This window comes from Salvia hispanica, chromosome 3 (genome assembly GCF_023119035.1).
Source record: "Salvia hispanica cultivar TCC Black 2014 chromosome 3, UniMelb_Shisp_WGS_1.0, whole genome shotgun sequence".
Taxonomy (NCBI): domain Eukaryota; kingdom Viridiplantae; phylum Streptophyta; class Magnoliopsida; order Lamiales; family Lamiaceae; genus Salvia; species Salvia hispanica.
Genome location: NC_062967.1, coordinates 25,537,182 through 25,555,521, shown reverse-complemented (window position 1 = coordinate 25,555,521; position 18,340 = coordinate 25,537,182). Strand labels below are relative to the sequence as shown.

General features: G+C 34.2%; 4 protein-coding genes across 6 annotated transcripts; 2 read left to right on the top strand and 2 right to left on the bottom strand.

Annotated features, from left to right (window-relative positions):
- Positions 1 to 1,771: 1,771 nt before the first annotated feature.
- On the bottom strand, positions 1,772 to 2,754 carry LOC125212631 (dof zinc finger protein DOF5.4-like). Its single transcript, XM_048112845.1, has one exon. It carries the CDS (start codon positions 2,689 to 2,691, stop codon positions 1,909 to 1,911), a length of 783 nt encoding a protein of 260 aa, XP_047968802.1. The 5' UTR covers positions 2,692 to 2,754; the 3' UTR covers positions 1,772 to 1,908.
- Positions 2,755 to 6,649: 3,895 nt separating this feature from the next.
- Positions 6,650 to 10,794, top strand: LOC125211308. 3 transcript variants are annotated; one of them, XM_048111040.1, is made up of 6 exons: positions 6,653 to 7,159; positions 7,722 to 7,822; positions 8,327 to 8,424; positions 9,259 to 9,470; positions 10,143 to 10,191; positions 10,519 to 10,794. In XM_048111040.1, exons 1-5 carry the CDS (start codon positions 6,739 to 6,741, stop codon positions 10,175 to 10,177), a joined length of 867 nt encoding a protein of 288 aa, XP_047966997.1. In that variant the 5' UTR covers positions 6,653 to 6,738; the 3' UTR covers positions 10,178 to 10,191; positions 10,519 to 10,794. The 3 variants fall into 3 exon arrangements, with proteins under 3 accessions (XP_047966998.1, XP_047966997.1, XP_047966996.1); XM_048111039.1 differs by having other exon boundaries at positions 6,654 to 7,159; positions 10,482 to 10,794; XM_048111041.1 differs by lacking the exons at positions 9,259 to 9,470; positions 10,143 to 10,191; positions 10,519 to 10,794 and having other exon boundaries at positions 6,650 to 7,159; positions 8,327 to 8,428.
- A 1,849-nt stretch (positions 10,795 to 12,643) lies between these two features.
- On the top strand, positions 12,644 to 15,528 carry LOC125211197 (rhamnogalacturonan I rhamnosyltransferase 1-like). Its single transcript, XM_048110907.1, has 8 exons — positions 12,644 to 13,169; positions 13,489 to 13,556; positions 13,641 to 13,729; positions 13,817 to 13,982; positions 14,078 to 14,367; positions 14,452 to 14,656; positions 14,753 to 14,910; positions 14,996 to 15,528. Exons 1-8 carry the CDS (start codon positions 12,935 to 12,937, stop codon positions 15,249 to 15,251), a joined length of 1,467 nt encoding a protein of 488 aa, XP_047966864.1. The 5' UTR covers positions 12,644 to 12,934; the 3' UTR covers positions 15,252 to 15,528.
- An 83-nt stretch (positions 15,529 to 15,611) lies between these two features.
- Positions 15,612 to 16,352, bottom strand: LOC125210874 (receptor-like kinase LIP2). Its single transcript, XM_048110488.1, has 3 exons — positions 16,227 to 16,352; positions 16,061 to 16,134; positions 15,612 to 15,988 (listed from the first exon to the last, which is right to left on the bottom strand). The coding sequence occupies exons 1-3, from the start codon at positions 16,303 to 16,305 to the stop codon at positions 15,806 to 15,808; spliced, it is 336 nt and encodes a 111-aa protein (XP_047966445.1). The 5' UTR covers positions 16,306 to 16,352; the 3' UTR covers positions 15,612 to 15,805.
- Positions 16,353 to 18,340: the final 1,988 nt, after the last annotated feature.

Below are 18,340 nucleotides of genomic sequence, written 5' to 3'. Positions count from 1 at the left end.
TAAAGCATGATTAATTCAAGTTATGAGCATGATACATGTGATAATTACGCGAATAGATTTTGTCTAAATAATCTGCTAAATAGATCTGATTATTATGTGATTTATTTACATGCTCTTCCGCTGCGTGCACCATCAGGCTTATGAATATATCCCCTTGGCTTTGACCGCCTATTTTGCTAATTTCACTTACCATATAATCAAAATCAATATTCATTTAGCTGTTATACTTTCTGTGCCTGATAAAATGTCTACATATTTATTCATATGAAATATTATTATGTGTTTATTTATTTTAGTCAGGCATTTATTTAAAAGTAGAGATATTGGTTTCTAAAATCATAAACTTTGCTCAAATTTTGGTATTTCTCATTAACTTTAAAATTGGCCTAAAAAGCTATAAACTTTACATTTTGTTTGTTATTTCTCATGACGGCTCAATCACCATATCCAACCAACTTCCGTGCATTTTTTATCCTACTTGGCACTATTAAATCAACGTGATTTTCTACATAGCTTTTTATCCTACTTATCACGGATTTAAAAAGTAATCTAAAATATTATAAACATTTCACGATTGCCACGTGTAATAAGATTTTTGCCGAAGATTTATTATTTAGACTGCTATGGGAAATACTCCTTCTGTCCCCCATTAGGAGTAACACTTTGACCGGCACAGATTTTAAGAAATGTAACAAAAAGTTGGTTGAAAAAGTTAGTGGAATGTGAGACCCACTTTTTTATATTGGTTTTAGAGGGAACATCTTTTTTGGTACACGAACTTTGTCAAAGTATCATTTTAGATCCGTAAACTTTGAAAATATCATTTGAGGTCTGCCAATTATGGTTTAATATCATTTGAAGTACTACTTTTTTACAATTTCCAAGTTTTTTTGGACGAAAATACCCTCAATACCTTAAAGGGTATATTTATAATAAACTTATCATATACTCATATTTTTTTAAAAAATATCTTTACAATATATTTTTTATGAATTTTTTAAATATAATTTGACCTTCAATATTATCACTTAATTTTGTGTCATGCAAGGAAAGATCCTTATTAAATTTTTTATTGTTAAAGAAAAGTTCTTTATTCAATTTTAAAAAATTTTAATATAAAAAATTGAAAAAGCAATTTTACTTCGAATGTCACAAAATTAAGTGATAATATTAAAGGTCAAATTATATTTAGAAAATTCATAAATAATATATTGTAAACATATTTATAAAAAAAATATGAGTATATGATAAGTTTATTAAAAATATATACCCTTTAAGGTATTGAGGGTATTTTCGTCCAAAAAAAACTTGAAAATAGTAAAAAAGTACTTCAAATGATATTAAACCATAATTGGCAGACCTCAAATGATATTTTCAAAGTTTACGAACCTAAAATGATACTTTGACAAAGTTCGTGTACCAAAAAAGATGTTCCCTCTTGGTTTTATAATAAAATGTGAGTGAAATGAATTAGTAGAATATGAGACCTACTTACCATTTATGGTAAAAATGAAGTGTTACTCTTATTAGAGGACGGAGGAAATAATAAATAAAATATAAAATTTGTAATTTTTTAGATCAATTTCAAAATTTATGAAAAATACTAAAATATGAGCAAAGTTCATGGTTTTAGAGACCTATATCCCTAAAAGTACTACATAATAATGATATTTAAAACACACATACTACAAGACAGATAGAGTTGTATATATTCAACAAAATGTATACAATTCACAACCAAAAACGTAAGAATAAAAATAAGAACAACATATACTCAAACTAAGTGCGTTTCTTCAAAAACAGAAAGGCCACTTACAATTTTCTACAATATCAGATATTATGAATATTTTTGCGTATTGAAACAAAATAATAATATTATTATTATAATTAGTTAAAGGTAAGATTAAACTAGCGTAGATAATTTAGGGATTGGTCACTGTCAGTCCAATCAGATTGACTCCAGTAAGCAGGATCCACGCCAGCCGTTAGATCAAACAGCCCTTGATCTCCGTCGTCGCCGCCGCTTCCCCACTCCAGCGCCGCCGCCGCCGCTAGCTCCTCCGTACAATTATTGTTATCATCTTCCACCTTCAACTCATCCACGGTCGCCGATTGCTCCCGCGCGTACGACGTCGTCTTCGCGATCATCAATTCCTCCCGTGACGTCATCAGTTCCGTGAAGCTCCCCACTTCCGCCGCGAAGATACGATCGTTAACCACCGGTGGCTGCCGATCGAGGCTAGGATTCGCGTTGGAGAAACTAGCGTCGGCGAAATTGTACACGAGAGCGGAATCCGGCGTCGAATTGATCGGAGGGGCGGTGGTTAGGGTTGAGGAATCGCTGGTGGAGGAGGTTTGAGCGGTGGATTTGGTCTCTGGCGGCGGCGCGTCGTCGGTGCGAGGCTTGGAGCGCTTGGTTTTGCGGCAGCCGCCGCCGACGGGGACGTTGCGGAGGACGCCGCCTTTGGTCCAGTAGCGGCGGCAGCTCTTGCAGAAGTGGCGCGGCTGAGAGAGGTTGTAGTTGTTGTAGTAGCAGAATTTGGTGTTGAGCGAATCGCAGCGGGGGCAATTGAGGATCTGGTGATTGAGAGGCCGTAGGCACCGATCACCGGCGCCGCTTGCTTCTCCAATGCCATGCATCCTCGGCGATTTGGCCGGCTCTAGGTTTACGAGCGCCCAATTTTCCGGCATTTGGGAAATGCTGAGTGTTGAGATGTGAGTCGCTCTCTCTTGCTCCTAACAAATATCCCAATTCCCAGCAGATATTCTAATCCCAATAGTTTAGTGACGACCTCAACTGACGATTCTACCCTTCCAAATATCAACTAATTAAAAATTTAAAATATTGTTGAATTTCAGTTTCATACCCATTAGTTATCACAAATTAATCCGATTCAAGTGTATAAAAGAGGAAACTTGGTTAAAAAAAATAATAATCAAATTTATAGTCCATTATTAAAAATAGTAAAAATAAATGTGAAAATAGACGGACTAAAAAATTTATGACATAGGAGTATAATATTGACAGAGGGAGTACATTGGAATTGTGTAAAGAATAAAGATAAATGTAGATAAATTTTAATTAAATTAGCTCAGTTTATAATCATTTTGTTGTTAAATTGTTCTATACATTAGTATTTATTAGTGAAAACTAGGTTTGGGAAAATACCTATATACTATTCTCAAAATTCCAACTAAATTGAGTTCGGTTTGGGATGACTCAATTAAGTCGAGTTTTTTCTTTTTTGACAAAAATACAAAACATCTAATTACTTTTATTTTATTTCATTATTTACTTTACTTTCTTTTATCTCTCCTAGTCATTCAACATGATTTATTAATATTCGTGCTTAAAAGTTTTGCTACAGGTGTACTTATTGTATTAAAAAAATATCAAAAAAAAAATCCATTTTTTCATATACTAGCATCATTTTTAGTGTTTAAAAGTTTTGCTACATGTGTACTTATTGTATTAAAAAAATATCAAAAAAAAATCCATTTTTTCATATAGTAGCATCATTTTTAGTACAACATGAAAAATTTCGTTACGATATAGTATACATTTTCATATATCGTGCATTGTAAGTTTGTAACTATAACGTAGGAAATGAAAGTGAGAAAGGGTGAATTTGCCATTGCCAAGTGCCAAAGTCTATAAAAGAACATAAAAACATAGGAGTAATTTAAAATGATACCTTTGCCGTTTTTATAAAAAATTGGTAATTAAAATTCGAAAATCAAAATCAATGGCAGTGGGAATATAGACTTCAAAATAGTGTATAACATTATTACAAATCAATTTTGGCAGTTTGGATTTATAGCTAGAACTGCAGTGCCTGCACCGTCCATAATTTAAAGGCCTATATATAGATTTTCCATGCCTATATATCGATCCATTTCAACGCTTTCACATTGCCCATTGCTTAATAATGTACACCTCTAGTCCAAATTTTAATTATATGCTCAATGACATTTTCTGATTTTCGGAAAGATCAAAGTTTAGTAAATCTGAAAATTAAGAAATAAAAATTTGTCTTTCTAATTTTCAACTAAAAGTTAGGATCTGGAATATTTAAAAATTTATTGAAAGCATAGAGTCCTGAGTTTGCTGAGCAAGACTATATTTCACAATTTTGTTATTTAGTTTCTGTAGATATGATGGAAAAATTTTCGACCAACTTATTTACCGTTTTTATACTTCAATTTATGATAATCATATAATATGATCACAGGGTATTGATGTAGAGTAATAATCATTTTTTTTTGTTTTTCTTATGCTAGAGAGAAAATTGACCCATATAAATATTAAAATTCTTATTGGTGGCATATAGTCAAAAGGTTTATTTAATATACGTATGGTCAACTACCACTAAATCTTTTTGAATTATCACGATTTACAGGTGTAATTACATGTCAAAAATGGGTGTCAAGGTGTGATTACATGTCAAAATGAAAGCACGTATCATGAACCAGTCATTTCTCTATTAGATCAACTTTGGGTTTGGATACCTATGTAGCTTCAAGCATACAGAGATTGATGATCCATAAAATAATATTTGAATTATAAATTAAAAAAAAATATTATTATTTGAATTATAAATTAAAAAAAATATTAAAGTATTAAAATATTTATTTTTTGTTTAAAATATGTTTAATTGTGGAACAGTCATCCCTGCTCTGCTTGGAACCACAATTAAGGGATCTAAGAGCATCCCCATCCGTGCTCTTAGTTAAGAGCACGGAAGTGGGTCCGGACCCACTTTTACTCCTTGTCCTTATCTAAGAGCATAACGCCCACATTCGTGCTCTTAGCTAAGGACAAGCTCAAGGGTCCCACCATTCTATTATTCAATTTAAATACTCCAATTATTAAAAACATTTCTACATTATACAAATACATTAAAAATAAAAATTACATAATTAAAATCCAAAAAATAAAAATTACATAATTAAAATACTAAAAAATAAAAATACATAATTAAAATCCTAGAAAATAAAAATATACATAATTAAAATCCTACAAATTAAAAATTACACACGTAGAATAGATGAGAATGTGATTTTTTAGTGTTGAAGTGGGGGTATTTATAGATGAAAATGTGAATTTTGGGGGAAAAAAATTGAAAAATAAATTAAAAGTGGGGAGAAAATGAATATTTTTTTTGGAAAGTGGGAAAATATATTTTTTATTTAAAAACAATTTTTTTAATTAATTTCGCATTTAAAAAAAATTAAATAAGCTAACGGCTATGCTGTTGGCGAATGAGGCGTCGCCACGTGTGCTGCTCAGCGGCACGGACGGACGAGCACCGCAGCCTTCACCGCTGCGGATGCTCTAAAAACCTATATTTATTGAACATGTTTGGGTGTGCTTCGACCTCTCAACAAACAATTTGAATTTTAAATTAGACTTTATCCGTTTTTCGTTTACTAGTCACTTATTTTCGGCACCAAGATTAAGAAAGTGATGTTTACTATAGTACTATATAAAATAAATGGAAGAATAAATAGAAAAATGTGAAGAGAGAATAAAGTAAGAGAGTGCATTACTTTTTATAAAAAATAAAAACTACTTAATTATATTATAACTTCTTGAAAAGGAAAAATAACTCAAATAAGAAGGATTGAATGGACTTTAATATATGCTTTCAATAATAACTTCCTCTTTCCCATAAAAATATAGACATTTTGGACGACACGTAAATTAATGCATAATTGATACAATAGTTAGTGGATAATGAGATCCATATTATTATTAGTTTTAATTGTTTGGCCTAGTGCTACATGTTGTAAATATATTGATGTAGATGGATTATGAGTTGGGAAGAACTTTCTATAAATGGAGAAATAGACTAGACGAATGGAAAAGAAAAGTTTCCGTATTTTTATGGGACGGATGAGGTAAGTTTTAAATTTAAAATTATGTATATTTATGCTTTTTAATGCAATTTTAGATTTAATTATTTAACTCTTTAATTTATATGAATGAAAATAAATTTAAAAAGTAGTGGAGTAGTAAAATCAAAATTTTAAGAGAAAACTTAGACTCAACTCCTTTAATCTGGAGTAGAAAATTTTTGAGGAGAAGTTATTATGGAGTCAATGAATTGTAAGGATAAATTTGTGATCTCTTTAGTAAAATATTTTTCTCTGACCGATAAATTTGAGATTTAAGTCAATTAATAAGGAATTATTATTTGTCTTCGTTAAAATAAAAGTGCATTAGTTTTAAGGCCATCTTCAATTATTTATGAGTATATGTCAAATTAAAAAGTAATTTTACTCTTATTATTATTTGTCTTCGTTAAAATAAAAGTGCGTTAGTTTTAAGGCCATCTTCAATTATTTATGAGTATATGTCAAACTAAAAAGTAATTTTACTCTAATTATTAATATTTAATTCAAAATATACACCTTTCTATTGCATGTATCACTAAAGTTTTGCAAGAGCTACATTACACATTCCTATTTAATGTTGTTATGTAGAAAAATAGTAGTATTCCTATAAAGACGAGTTTGAGCTTACAATATAATTAGAGAAGTTTTTTATATTAAAAATGAGATTTTAGTGATGAGATGGCCTAAATACAAAATTAATTTGAATAATTATCCAAAAATAAAAGAAATAATTGTGACCCGACTTAATCGCACGACGTAGCAAACAATCCAATCCAAATTCCAAAATCCGACGTCGCAAATCACTAAATCCACTCTCGTTTTCGGCAATCCAGATCGTCCATGGACATCTGGAACCGAGCTCGCTCCTTCGCCGAGGAAGCGGCCAAGAAATCGCACGAGCTCAGGCAGTCCATCGCCGCCGCCAACCTCTCCGACGTCGTCTCCGAGGCCTCCAAGCGCTCCAAGGAGCTCGCCGATCAGATCACCGCTCAGATTCCCCCCGCCGCCGTTGCCAACCTCTCCGACGTCGTCTCCGAGGCCTCCAAGCGATCCAAGGAGCTCGCAGCCGAGGCTCTCAAGCGCGCCGATCAGATCACTGCTCAGATTCCGCCCGCCGCCGCCGCCATTACCAATCTCGTCGACTCCAAGCCCCGCATTGACGACGATGACGCCGATCTCGAAAAGTATGGGGTCACTGATGAGCTGAGGGACTTTGTCAAGGAAATTACCATTAACACCTTCCAGGATTTCCCGCTAGAAGGTGCTGGACTCTAATGTACTACTGCTACTTGTTTCCGATCAAAACTGTGTGCATGATATATTATTTCACGCTTTGATTTGTTATACTGCTGCTCGATCTGCCTGTCTCTTTAGTCTACTGTTTTTTATGAATTCTGATTAGATTTGTGAACTGATGCAGTGGAACAATTGGTAGCTTCTTTCCACGACATTAGTGAGATAATCAGTTAAATAGGGATTTGAGATACGATTGGTTGTTTGTAGGATCTATGTAGTGAGTTTGGCTTTTTTTGAGATAGGTTGACATCGGATGCTTAGGATTCGATCTTGCTCAAATGTAGGAAACACTATGGCACTCTGAATTTTTCTACGTTGTTTACCTTAGTTACTGGGGGGTTTCGGGGAAGACTTATGCATGGTCAAGTGTTTTATTTAAGTATTTTGTTGATGCATACTATTATGATCAGGACATGGTTAAGTTTGAGCTGGTTGATTCCCGAATATAAAACTAATTTTAAAGTTTGTATCATGTTTTTCAAATTTTGAAGAAAACTCTAATGTCAACCAGCATTTCTGGTCTACAGATGACTCAGGGGAGTCTGATGTTCCTATGGTTTCAAATATCCGACAGGATCTGACTGAGTGGCAAGAAAAGCATGCGAAGCTTGTTCTAGTAACTGTGAAGGTTAGAATGTGAATTTGAATACTGACTTAAACAGTGTTGGTATCAAGGATGTGTTACTGTTTTTAACACTAACATATTCTTTATTGTAAGATATCAATATATAGCATGGTGATTCCAGAATAATGCAAACTGGGCTTAGGACTCTAAGGTGGTTTCTTAATTTTACATTTCTGGAGGGTGTGATGTGCAACAGTGCTGGTGTCAGCTAAATCCCACTTATGATGCTAAACGCAACATGGATCTTGGATGGAAAACATCCATAAGCTAGTTACTTTGTACATTTACTGTTGGAAATAATGATATATCTCTTTGCATATTAGATGAATGTTGCGAATCAATCACATTACTTTTACTAATTTTTATATCCCGTTTATATACATGTAGAGAATGTGTGATATGTTCGAATATCAACCAGCGGCTTCACATTTAATCGTGGAAGAGTTTTCAATATTTTAAAAGTCTTCAATAGTAAACAAGAAGTTTGTATTCTTTTACCATTTTCAGGAAGTTTCAAAGCTAAGGTATCAGCTGTGCCCACGAGTGATGAAAGAAAGGAAATTCTGGAGAATCTACTTCATTCTAGTTAAGAGCCATGTTGCTCCGTAAGTATTTATCTATTCAGAGAGGTTCATTTGGATTTTTAGATTTTTAGGTGAATCTCTTAGGTAGTTGTTTGAATTAAGATCACTGTCTTGGTCTCTTGTGTTATCTTCAAACTATTTTTGTTTAATCAGTATACTACTGTGTAAAGTTTTTGCTTGAATTGTGAGAAACTGGTTATATTCTGATTTCTTTATCACACTAAACCCATTTCTAGTATAACACTTGTGATAAAACAGCTAGTTAGAAATTTCAGACCTTTCTCCTTTCAGCATCTTTGTTTTACAGATAGATATGAGTTAGTGTGAGTTGACTTTGTTACATCATGTCATAGGAGTTAGGAAATTTGGAACTCTGCTCTCTTGCATATTGTTTATGTTTTAAAATGAAGATGTAGATGAAAACTCTCTTTTAATTCATTTTTTTCGTTGCAAAAATCTCTATTTTATAGGTGAATGTTCTAACCTATTAAATGAAATATGGATGGATATTCCCTTTTGACTTTATATTTGAAGCTTGCTTACTCAAGTAATATAGGTGAATGTTTTAACCTACTGTATTAAATTTGAAGCTTGCTTACTCAAGTAATATGGATGGATATTTCCTTTTGACCAACCGAATGACAAACTGATAAAATTAAAAGTGCCTAGCTATACTAATATGTGCCAAGCAAGAAAGTACTATATCTCTCTCCCCCCACCAATATGCTCAAACAAAGATATCTGTCCGGTGATGCACAAAATTATGTTCATTCTACTCTGTGCCTAACATATGGTTGCCTGTGTGGCAATGGTTTTTTTTACTTGAGTACTTCTAACATACAAAGTCTATGGCAGATATGAATTACTCTACATGGATGATGTAAAGAATAAAACTGCTGAAAAGGTGAAAGATACTGAAGTGAAGAAAGTTTCATCAGGTGTAACATCTCCTGAAAAAGCAGATGAGATTACAAAACCCAAAAGCAATAATACAGAGAAAAAAGCTTATGAGCAAGATTTAGATGCGTTTCTTCTTGGAGACCTTGAGGATGGTGATGATGGTCAAGGTAAATTAATTAATCATTGTGGAAGTTTTATCCGCTTTGTTTTCTTTATTTCTTCTTAAGACAAACACTGGAATGCTTTGACTATCCTTTGCTCTTCATTTGTTGTAGCTAACCTTTCAAATTTACACTTTCTTGTCAAAATTTGTGTATCCTAATTTGGTTAAAATGTCTCCTCTCGTATGTGTCACATGAAAAAGCACCCAAGAAATGTTCACGTTTATTGTGCTATGCAACATTCCCATCAAATTATTGCATGAATAAATGAAAAAGCAAGCTTCTATTCTGCTTATAATGCTTTTGGAATCATTTCACGAGTACAAAATTGTTGTGTGCATCATATTATTTATGTAATGGCATGAAGTCATATGTCTAAACCCAACTTAATTCGAAATTTGAAATGATATTCTGTTCTATTGCTCTTCCATCCCTAACTACAAGACAAATCAAGCATGGGATATTTATAGTGCCATCACACGTCATGCTTGGTTTTCAAGCAATAAGCAGGCCATTCTCGTAGGTTTTCATTTTTGTGATTATGTAAACCAAGATGAACTTGGTTAGGCCTTTACAATTCTCTCACTTCCCACAACTCTCTTATTTGAATTGATCTGAACTCATGCTTTTATACTGTGCTCAATGATGGCTTGCTAATTACTTGCACGGTTTTATCAGATGATGGAGACAATGGCTTCGATGACGATTTTTGACTGGATATAGCTTGGTAAGTGAAATGTAGCATTACTGTGGCTTGTTGCCATACTTCATTTTATGACACCAAAATATTATTTTTTCCTCGATAAGCCTTCATGTTGATATAGAACTTATACTACTGCAAATTCTGTAGAGTACATATGCTCTTCTATGAGTTCATTTTCTCCAGGTCTGATACTTTGCTGAGTAATTAAAACAACTTATACATAAGATGATTGGACATTTCGTTTAAATTATAGATCATCGGAGTAACTATATGATTTTCTCGAATGGTAATCCTCTTGCTCATCTTGTTGGTAGACCCATTCAATTGACGATGAGTGGCCTAGTCTCACAGGAAAATGAGAAAAGATGGCCTAATGCCAAGCAGGTTAGCGGACGAGATGATCGTATTTTTGAGGTTCAGAAAAGAGCAGTGTTTGTGTTATGAAGATAGGCATCACTGCACCAGGATGCTGCAAATTAGCTACATAACAATACAATTAGCAATCGTAAATTCTGTCTTCTCTTGTTATATGGGTGAAGGGACTTAAGCCCCCATCATACTGTTGTTTGTTTCTATTTTTCTATTGTTAATATTGTCCAAATTATCCGAAATCATCTTTCATCCTTACTAAATTGATGTGTAGGTGAAGACCAATTATTTTAATAGGCTCTAGCTTGTTACTTATACCTATCTTTCATTAGAGAGTATAAGTTGGAGTAGGGTTTTTAAAGTAGTGGCAATGTCAGTGGAGAGTGAAACTAATATATTTATTAGTGTTTTGATTGTGGTGGGATAACTTTTTATAAATAAAAATGTTCATATTTTTATGGGATTGACGAAAATGAATTTATAGGACGGAGGGGGTATTCGTATGTGATTAGTCTTTGTGTGTTATAATTATTTATTCTACTCGAACTAGTTTTACTCAAAATAGTAAATATATTTTTTTAGTATACCTTTCTGTTACAGGTAGTATAAATTGTATATTCTAAATTGCTTTTTTTTTTGGAAATTATGCTCTTTTCATTACTTGGGCCCACTGACTTTAACCTCTATTTGGAAAATAATCGTCTTGAAAGGCCCGATCTTGGCGTATCAGACCACTGGAGCCCATCTAAGCCCTTCAATCAAGTTGTTATTCATAAATTTTAAATAAATAAAAAACTAAGTATAGGACATTGAATTATTTTGACTACCATATCAAAAACAAAATATATTAAAAATAGGGTACATTTAGCCAATATTAGGACCTACGTTCTTGAGTCATAAACCCCTTTCGACATATACATTTATTTATTTTGCCAATATTAACCGATCAGTGGTTCAATTCATCTGACAAAACGTCAGCTCTATTCTTTATTAGTTTTCACAAAGGCCCACAAGAATTTGAACAACATATGTTTACACTTGAGAAGTTATAATCAATTTCAGAAAAAAGACATACGCATGAATCATGATATACTTCTTCATGGTTGTTTGGCTCAACTACATCCAAAATTCAACGAATAATTGTATCCCGGTGGATTGACTGAGACAAATGAGAACAAACTTTCATTAGATATTATTTCTATTGGGACCGTTTCTTATAGCATGACATCCGCATGCTCAATGCCCGTCCATAGCACGTTGGTTGCATGCTTAGGCTATCTCTCATACATTAAATCTCATTTTGGAGTAGACTACCTCTCTAATCATATTACAAACTCAAACCTATTTTTGCATTTTTGTATAGAACGACATCCAGTATGGATCTACTGCAAAAATTTTGAGAGACATCCTACACAATGGTGTAAAATTTGAGTTTGATGTGAACGATTGGGGTAAAATTACTTTCTAGTGTGACATATACTAAAAAACAAGTTTGAGTTTGTTATAAATAGTTGGAGATTACGAAGTACTTAAATCAAGATTTAACCTCATGACCTCATGAATGCTCTCCAAATTCTTTGTAAATGGACTTTGAAATGAACATAAAATTGAATTTATGCAAAATTTATCCATCAAAAGTTTAAAAAAGAAAAAAAAAATAAGTTACTTCATCCATCCATAAAAGTTTGTCACATTTTACTTTTTACCATATTTAGTAGTGAACCTCATATTCCACTAACTCATTCTTACTCACATTTTATTATAAAACTAAAATATAAAAATATTATCCATGTTACCCAATTTTCATTACATTTCTTAAAACTGGCACCCATTTAAAATGTGCCAAAATTTATAGAACTTAGGGAAGGGATTAATATTTATCTTATTCCATGAATTTGTTTATAAATACAACAAAATTTGAGTAGAATACAAATTTCACTTTTATTTCATTCATCCTCTTATTTGACTTTGTTGGCAGCCGCACATCATGGCACAGACGGTTCTCAATTAGCTTCAACGAATTCAGCATGCAATCTCGGAAAGAACCGCCAAAATCCTTATCTATCTACTCCTACTAAGTAAAATTTACAGAAGATGGAATTCACTGCAGAAATGCCAATTGAATTGGGACCCCTCATTGCTGCCATCGTCCGTACAAATTCAAATTCGTATTCGTATGTAAATACTACCACTGAATGGATGATCCAATTCCAATCCACCGACACTCAATCTCGAATAACTAACACTTACTTTCTCTTTCTCTTCCTCTCTTTCTTCGCTAAAACATTCAAAGATTGAATTTTTTTTTCCTTCAACGAATTTTCTTGAATTTCTATTTTGGGGAAAAATCTGAGGTTCAATTTGTATAGATTGAAGATATAAATGGGGTGGTTGTGAAATGATGGGGCACAAAACGGCGGCGTTTGGAGGGGAGAGGCTGGATAAGCCGAGGTCGAGAATGAAGCTATGGATGATCAGAGCAACCACCATGGTTTTGTTGTGGACTTGTGCACTTCAGTTGACTGCACTGAGTGAGACTTGGGGGTCTCGCTTCTTGGAAGGCTGGCCCTCTTGCTTCTTTCACGATCCCGAGCCTGCATTCGGCCTTCACTCACCCCTTCTCCCACCTAAAAGTGAGCCTTTATTCCATTGTCTCTATGTTAAGCTTCGTGGTGATTGATTAGAGATGATGAATATTGGCAATCTTGTTTGTTTGCCTTTTTAGTTAAAGATGTTGATGATAGTAAGATGGTTGTATGGTTATTATTGGATATGTTAATGCTTTTATTCGCAGCTGGAATCGATGTTTGAGTTTGTGTTCCTAGCATGATTGCCTTGTTTGATGATCTTCTTCACTCTTAATTAGGCATTTTTGTGCTTTATTGAAACTTGCAGTTGTAGAATTATTGACCTAATCTGTGGATGATTTGCTAAATTGTGTTCCTGATTCAGGGGTCTATAAAAACAACGGTTACTTAATCGTTTCGTGCAATGGAGGGCTTAATCAAATGAGAGCAGCAGTGAGTTGCTTTTCTTGTCGATGAATGTGTTTGATCCGATTAGTTTTTTTCACTTTTTGACTAGTCTTGTTTGTGTGGATGCAGATTTGTGACATGGTTGCTATTGCAAGATCTTTGAATGTTACGTTGATAGTTCCTGAACTTGACAAGACTTCGTTTTGGAACGATCCGAGGTTTTCCCTCGCTACTAACACCGCCCAATGTTGAAAAATTTGTGGCCATGTTTCACCTTCATCATAGTTTATGCATTTGGTTTGCAGTGAATTTGAAGACATATTTGACGTCGATCATTTCATTTCTTCGCTGAGAGATGAAGTTCGAATACTCAAGGAGCTACCCCCACACATCCAGAGCAGAGTGGAGCTCGGGATTATTCGCACAATGCCCCCGATTAGCTGGTCTGATATCTCATATTACCACAATGAGGTCATCAGATCTGTTCATTTGTTGCTTTGTTTGATTGATTTTGCAGTCTGATTGCAAGTTTTGAGTTATATCTCTATCTTGTTTGGTGTATGCAGATTCTCCCCCTCATTCAGAGATATAAAGTTGTGCATCTGAATAGGACAGATGCTCGTCTAGCAAACAACGACCAGCCCTACGAGACTCAGAGGCTGCGTTGCAGAGTAAACTTTAGTTCCTTAAGATTTACACCTCAAATAGAAGAACTCAGCAGAAAAGTCATCAAAATAATGAGGCGAAATGGCCCTTTCTTAGTGCTTCATCTCAGATACGAGATGGATATGCTAGCCTTCTCCGGTTGTACTCAAGGGTGCAACTCCGAGGAGGTGGAAGAGCTAACAAGCATGAGGTGAGCTCCGTTCGCTTTGTATTGCAGCCTGCACACAGCGTGTTGACTACTACTAAACTCGGGTTATATATCCGTTATTCATAGATACGCCTACCCTTGGTGGAAAGAGAAAGTCATAGACTCCGATATCAAGAGAAAAGAGGGGTTGTGTCCATTGACACCCGAGGAAACTTCACTCGTGTTGAGGGCATTGGAGATTGATCCTGCCATTCAGATTTACATTGCTGCTGGGGAAATATATGGCGGGAAACAAAGATTGTCAACACTCTTATCATCGTATCCGTATCTTGTGAGTCCATTGCGGAAAGCTATATGTAGTTTCCAGTCTTTCAGGAGTTACGTGTCACTATGTTTGTTATTCATCTGTTTGTCTATGTCGCGACAGGTTAGGAAGGAGACGCTGTTGGAGCCCTCCGATCTTATGTTCTTCCAAAATCACTCATCTCAAATGGCTGCATTGGATTATCTTGTGTCGTTGGAGAGTGATATCTTCGTTCCAACGTACGATGGCAACATGGCTAAAGTTGTTGAAGGGCATCGCAGGTACAATTTGTAACAGTCCCAAATTCAAAGGACACAAGTTTTTGTGCAGATTTAATTTGAGAGAGTTTGTTAACATTGTTTGCAGATATCTCGGGTACAAGAAGACGATCCTTGTGGACAGGAGGCTACTAGTCGACCTAATAGACCGTTACAGCTCAGGATCACTGAATTGGGACGAATTCTCTGGCGCGGTGAAGGCTGCTCATGCTGATCGGATGGGAAAGCCGAGCAAGAGATTGGTGATACCCGATCGGCCTAAAGAGGAGGACTATTTCTACGCCAACCCTTGGGAGTGTTTACACACATCATCGGATCGCGAGGAAGCAGTAAATAGCGTTTAATTTGTCTGTTGTTGTGTGATAGAAGTAGAGAGTAGCCGTTGTTGTCAACAAAGCACAAGAGGTTGGTAATTATGACGCGTGATCGAGGCACCAAAGTTCATAGAAAATTGCAATCCGCTACAAATAGTGACATACTATATCCGCTACTAATATTCGTTGGTAAACCGTGAGTTTTTTGTAGTGTAATTAATTTGTACATGATGACCATTCTTGTACATAATCCAATTCATTGTCTCTGTATCATACATTTCAGATATAGATTAATGTTTTTGCTAAAGTATTGTTACACAAAAATCCTGAAATTAATCAAAATAATAGATATATATGTCTGCAACAAATAGAAAAAATGAACACATAATATTAAAAATTCTCTTCCGCAATTAAAGAACAAATGATTCTGAACAAAACTATTTGATTCTTGATATGATCTGATACATACAAATACAATACAAAACTGTATACTATATATATATGCTTTTGTTTTGAGAGAGCTAAAGCAAGAGCAGGGGGAAAATTGCTCTCTCACTTCACCTCTCTCTCTATACTTATCTAGATCAGTTGTTCTTCGGAGGATGTGGCTTCGGTGGATGATAATCCGAGCTGAACGCCATTACTGAATTTTCATCGTCTTCTTCTTCTTCTTCTTCTTCTTCTTCACCTTTAGTCTTTCCAAGAGAATTGGAAACCACTTTCTTTGTTGCTTCAACTGTCAGTTTCCTTGCAATTTTCTCAACTGACTGCACAATTTTTACTTATTAATTTCAACTTAATGTTACCCCAAATCCTGATTAAATTAAATAAAAAGTTACCTTTGTTAAACTGAAGCAATCACTCTCTGCTGCCATCTCTTTCTTTGTTGTTAACAAATGACTTCCTTTCTTTACTGCAAATATATATACAAAGCAAAAATCAGTATAAAAATAGTCACATTAATTAATTGGGAAAGTAAAAATATAAAAAAAATAATGAATTTACCTCGACGAGCAAGTGAAATAGAATTTTCCTGCATAGCAAGAAATATTATGAAAAGCAAGATCACAATCTGCAACTTCATTGTTGATTTTTCTCCCCACAAATTATTTTGTTGGTGTTGAAGATGAAAAAAACGCATGCAAAAAATATGAGGGTGTTGGGGCATATATATAGATAGTACTACTTACAAAATCAATCAGGTCAAAGCTTGGTTATTTTAATCAATTCTTGAATGTATTAAATTCAAATAATAATATTAAATAAACATGGGACAGTTTGTACATCGGAGAACTCGAATTTGATGTTCAAAGTTAGGAGTTAAGAAAAGTGGGAGTTATTTTTTTATTTTTTTTATGTGTTATAGGAAAAAGAGAGTGTGTTTTGCCCCTGTCTGCCGCCATGCATGCAACGAGGAAAAGTTACTATTTTTAAATGTGGATTTTTTATTTAAATTGAATTTAGTTTAGTTTTTAAATATATTTTGGTTCCCAAATCCAAATGCGTTTACCGGAATCTGATATATATTCTTCTGTACAATTCAATGCTGCATTGCTGCTCAAGTTTCAAATTAATCTCACTTTTGATTAATTCATTATAGTTACTTAATTTCTGCTTTATATGTTTTAATATGCTTGTGCGCAAGCATGTTGTTTTGATCATATTTTATCCATCTGACATGCTAGTCATGCGGTACATATATTTCAAATTTGTGTACTAGTCAAAATTAGTATGAAATGAAGCACGGTTTTATTGAGAATTTTCATTGAATGTTGGAATTTTCTTTGTTGATATTCTTGAACTTGTCCACGATCGTGCGAGTATCCCTCGTGTCATCGCCTTCCCCTTTGCTTTACGCTTAATTACCTTTTGTCTAGTCAGAAGGCTCATACTTGGCACTACGTGAATGGAGTGTAGTATATACAAGAAGGGTATGCACGGTAAGTTGATCAAAGAAATCAGATTTTACCAATTAAAAACGGTAAAAATGAACATAAAACTATTTCAAAATTTAGAAAGAAAAACAAAAAACGGCTGTGCACTACATGACGTGCCTAGACGACAACACAAGCAAGTGAGGTAAATGGTCGTGCGTTTGCACAGGGGCATGGTCCCGATGTTTATCCTCCAACGCGGCTCGTCTTCATCAAACCACACGAGGGCGTGTCACACGGCTATATCTCCTTGTGTTTCATGCTATTTAGGGTAATGATCCAACGTAGCTCGTCTTCATCAAACGGCGAACTCAGTGACTATTCCCCTCGCTGATTTGTAGGCACCTCAATAGGATGGACGGCTGGCCCTAGGAAAATAGATCTTTTTCAAGTCGACTCATTTGTAATTCTATTTCAAAAATTTCATTAATTTTCTCTATATAATTTTTGTTTCTCTATAATTTCTTGAAAAGAAGACTTTTTACAAAATCAGTTAGAGATTACAAATGTATCTATTGCCTAATATTGTCATATATATGTGGTTGCAAAATTGAAGGGACCATATGCTTATGTTTACCACAAACATTAATTGCATTACAAACGTTTAGTTTATTAGTAATACCATTCCATTAGAATAATTGTTGAAATAACCCAAACTAATCAATAAATTAAAGAAAACAAGACTGCTGTCAGGAAACGTGAATCTCTATTTTCATAAAAGCAGTCAAACTAACGAACTCGATCTAATTTTAAAAATACAATATACTTATACACACAGTTGTGAAGGCGCAGATTTTCTAACATGTGATAGAGGGGCAAAACCAAGAAATGGGAGAAAATTAATAATGATTAATGTGCAAGTGGTACTCTAAATTAATGAATTAATCAAATGGTAAAATAAAATTGATGGATCATAAAACAAATGGATGCAACAAAACATTTGTAGCTTTTGACAATAATTGGTTTCCACGAGGTGCAAAACACAAGACCGTTTTTCACGACTTTATGGTACATTTCTCACTTGCCTTATATCGATAATCCCAATTTAGCTAATTAATTGTTTAAATTAATTTGAACAGTAATAATAAGTCAATTAGCATTTCCACATGACTCAAAACCCTACGTTTGCTCGGAAATTGTTGGCGGCCGGTGGTTGGTCGGCGGTCATTCTTTTGAGTTGGAATT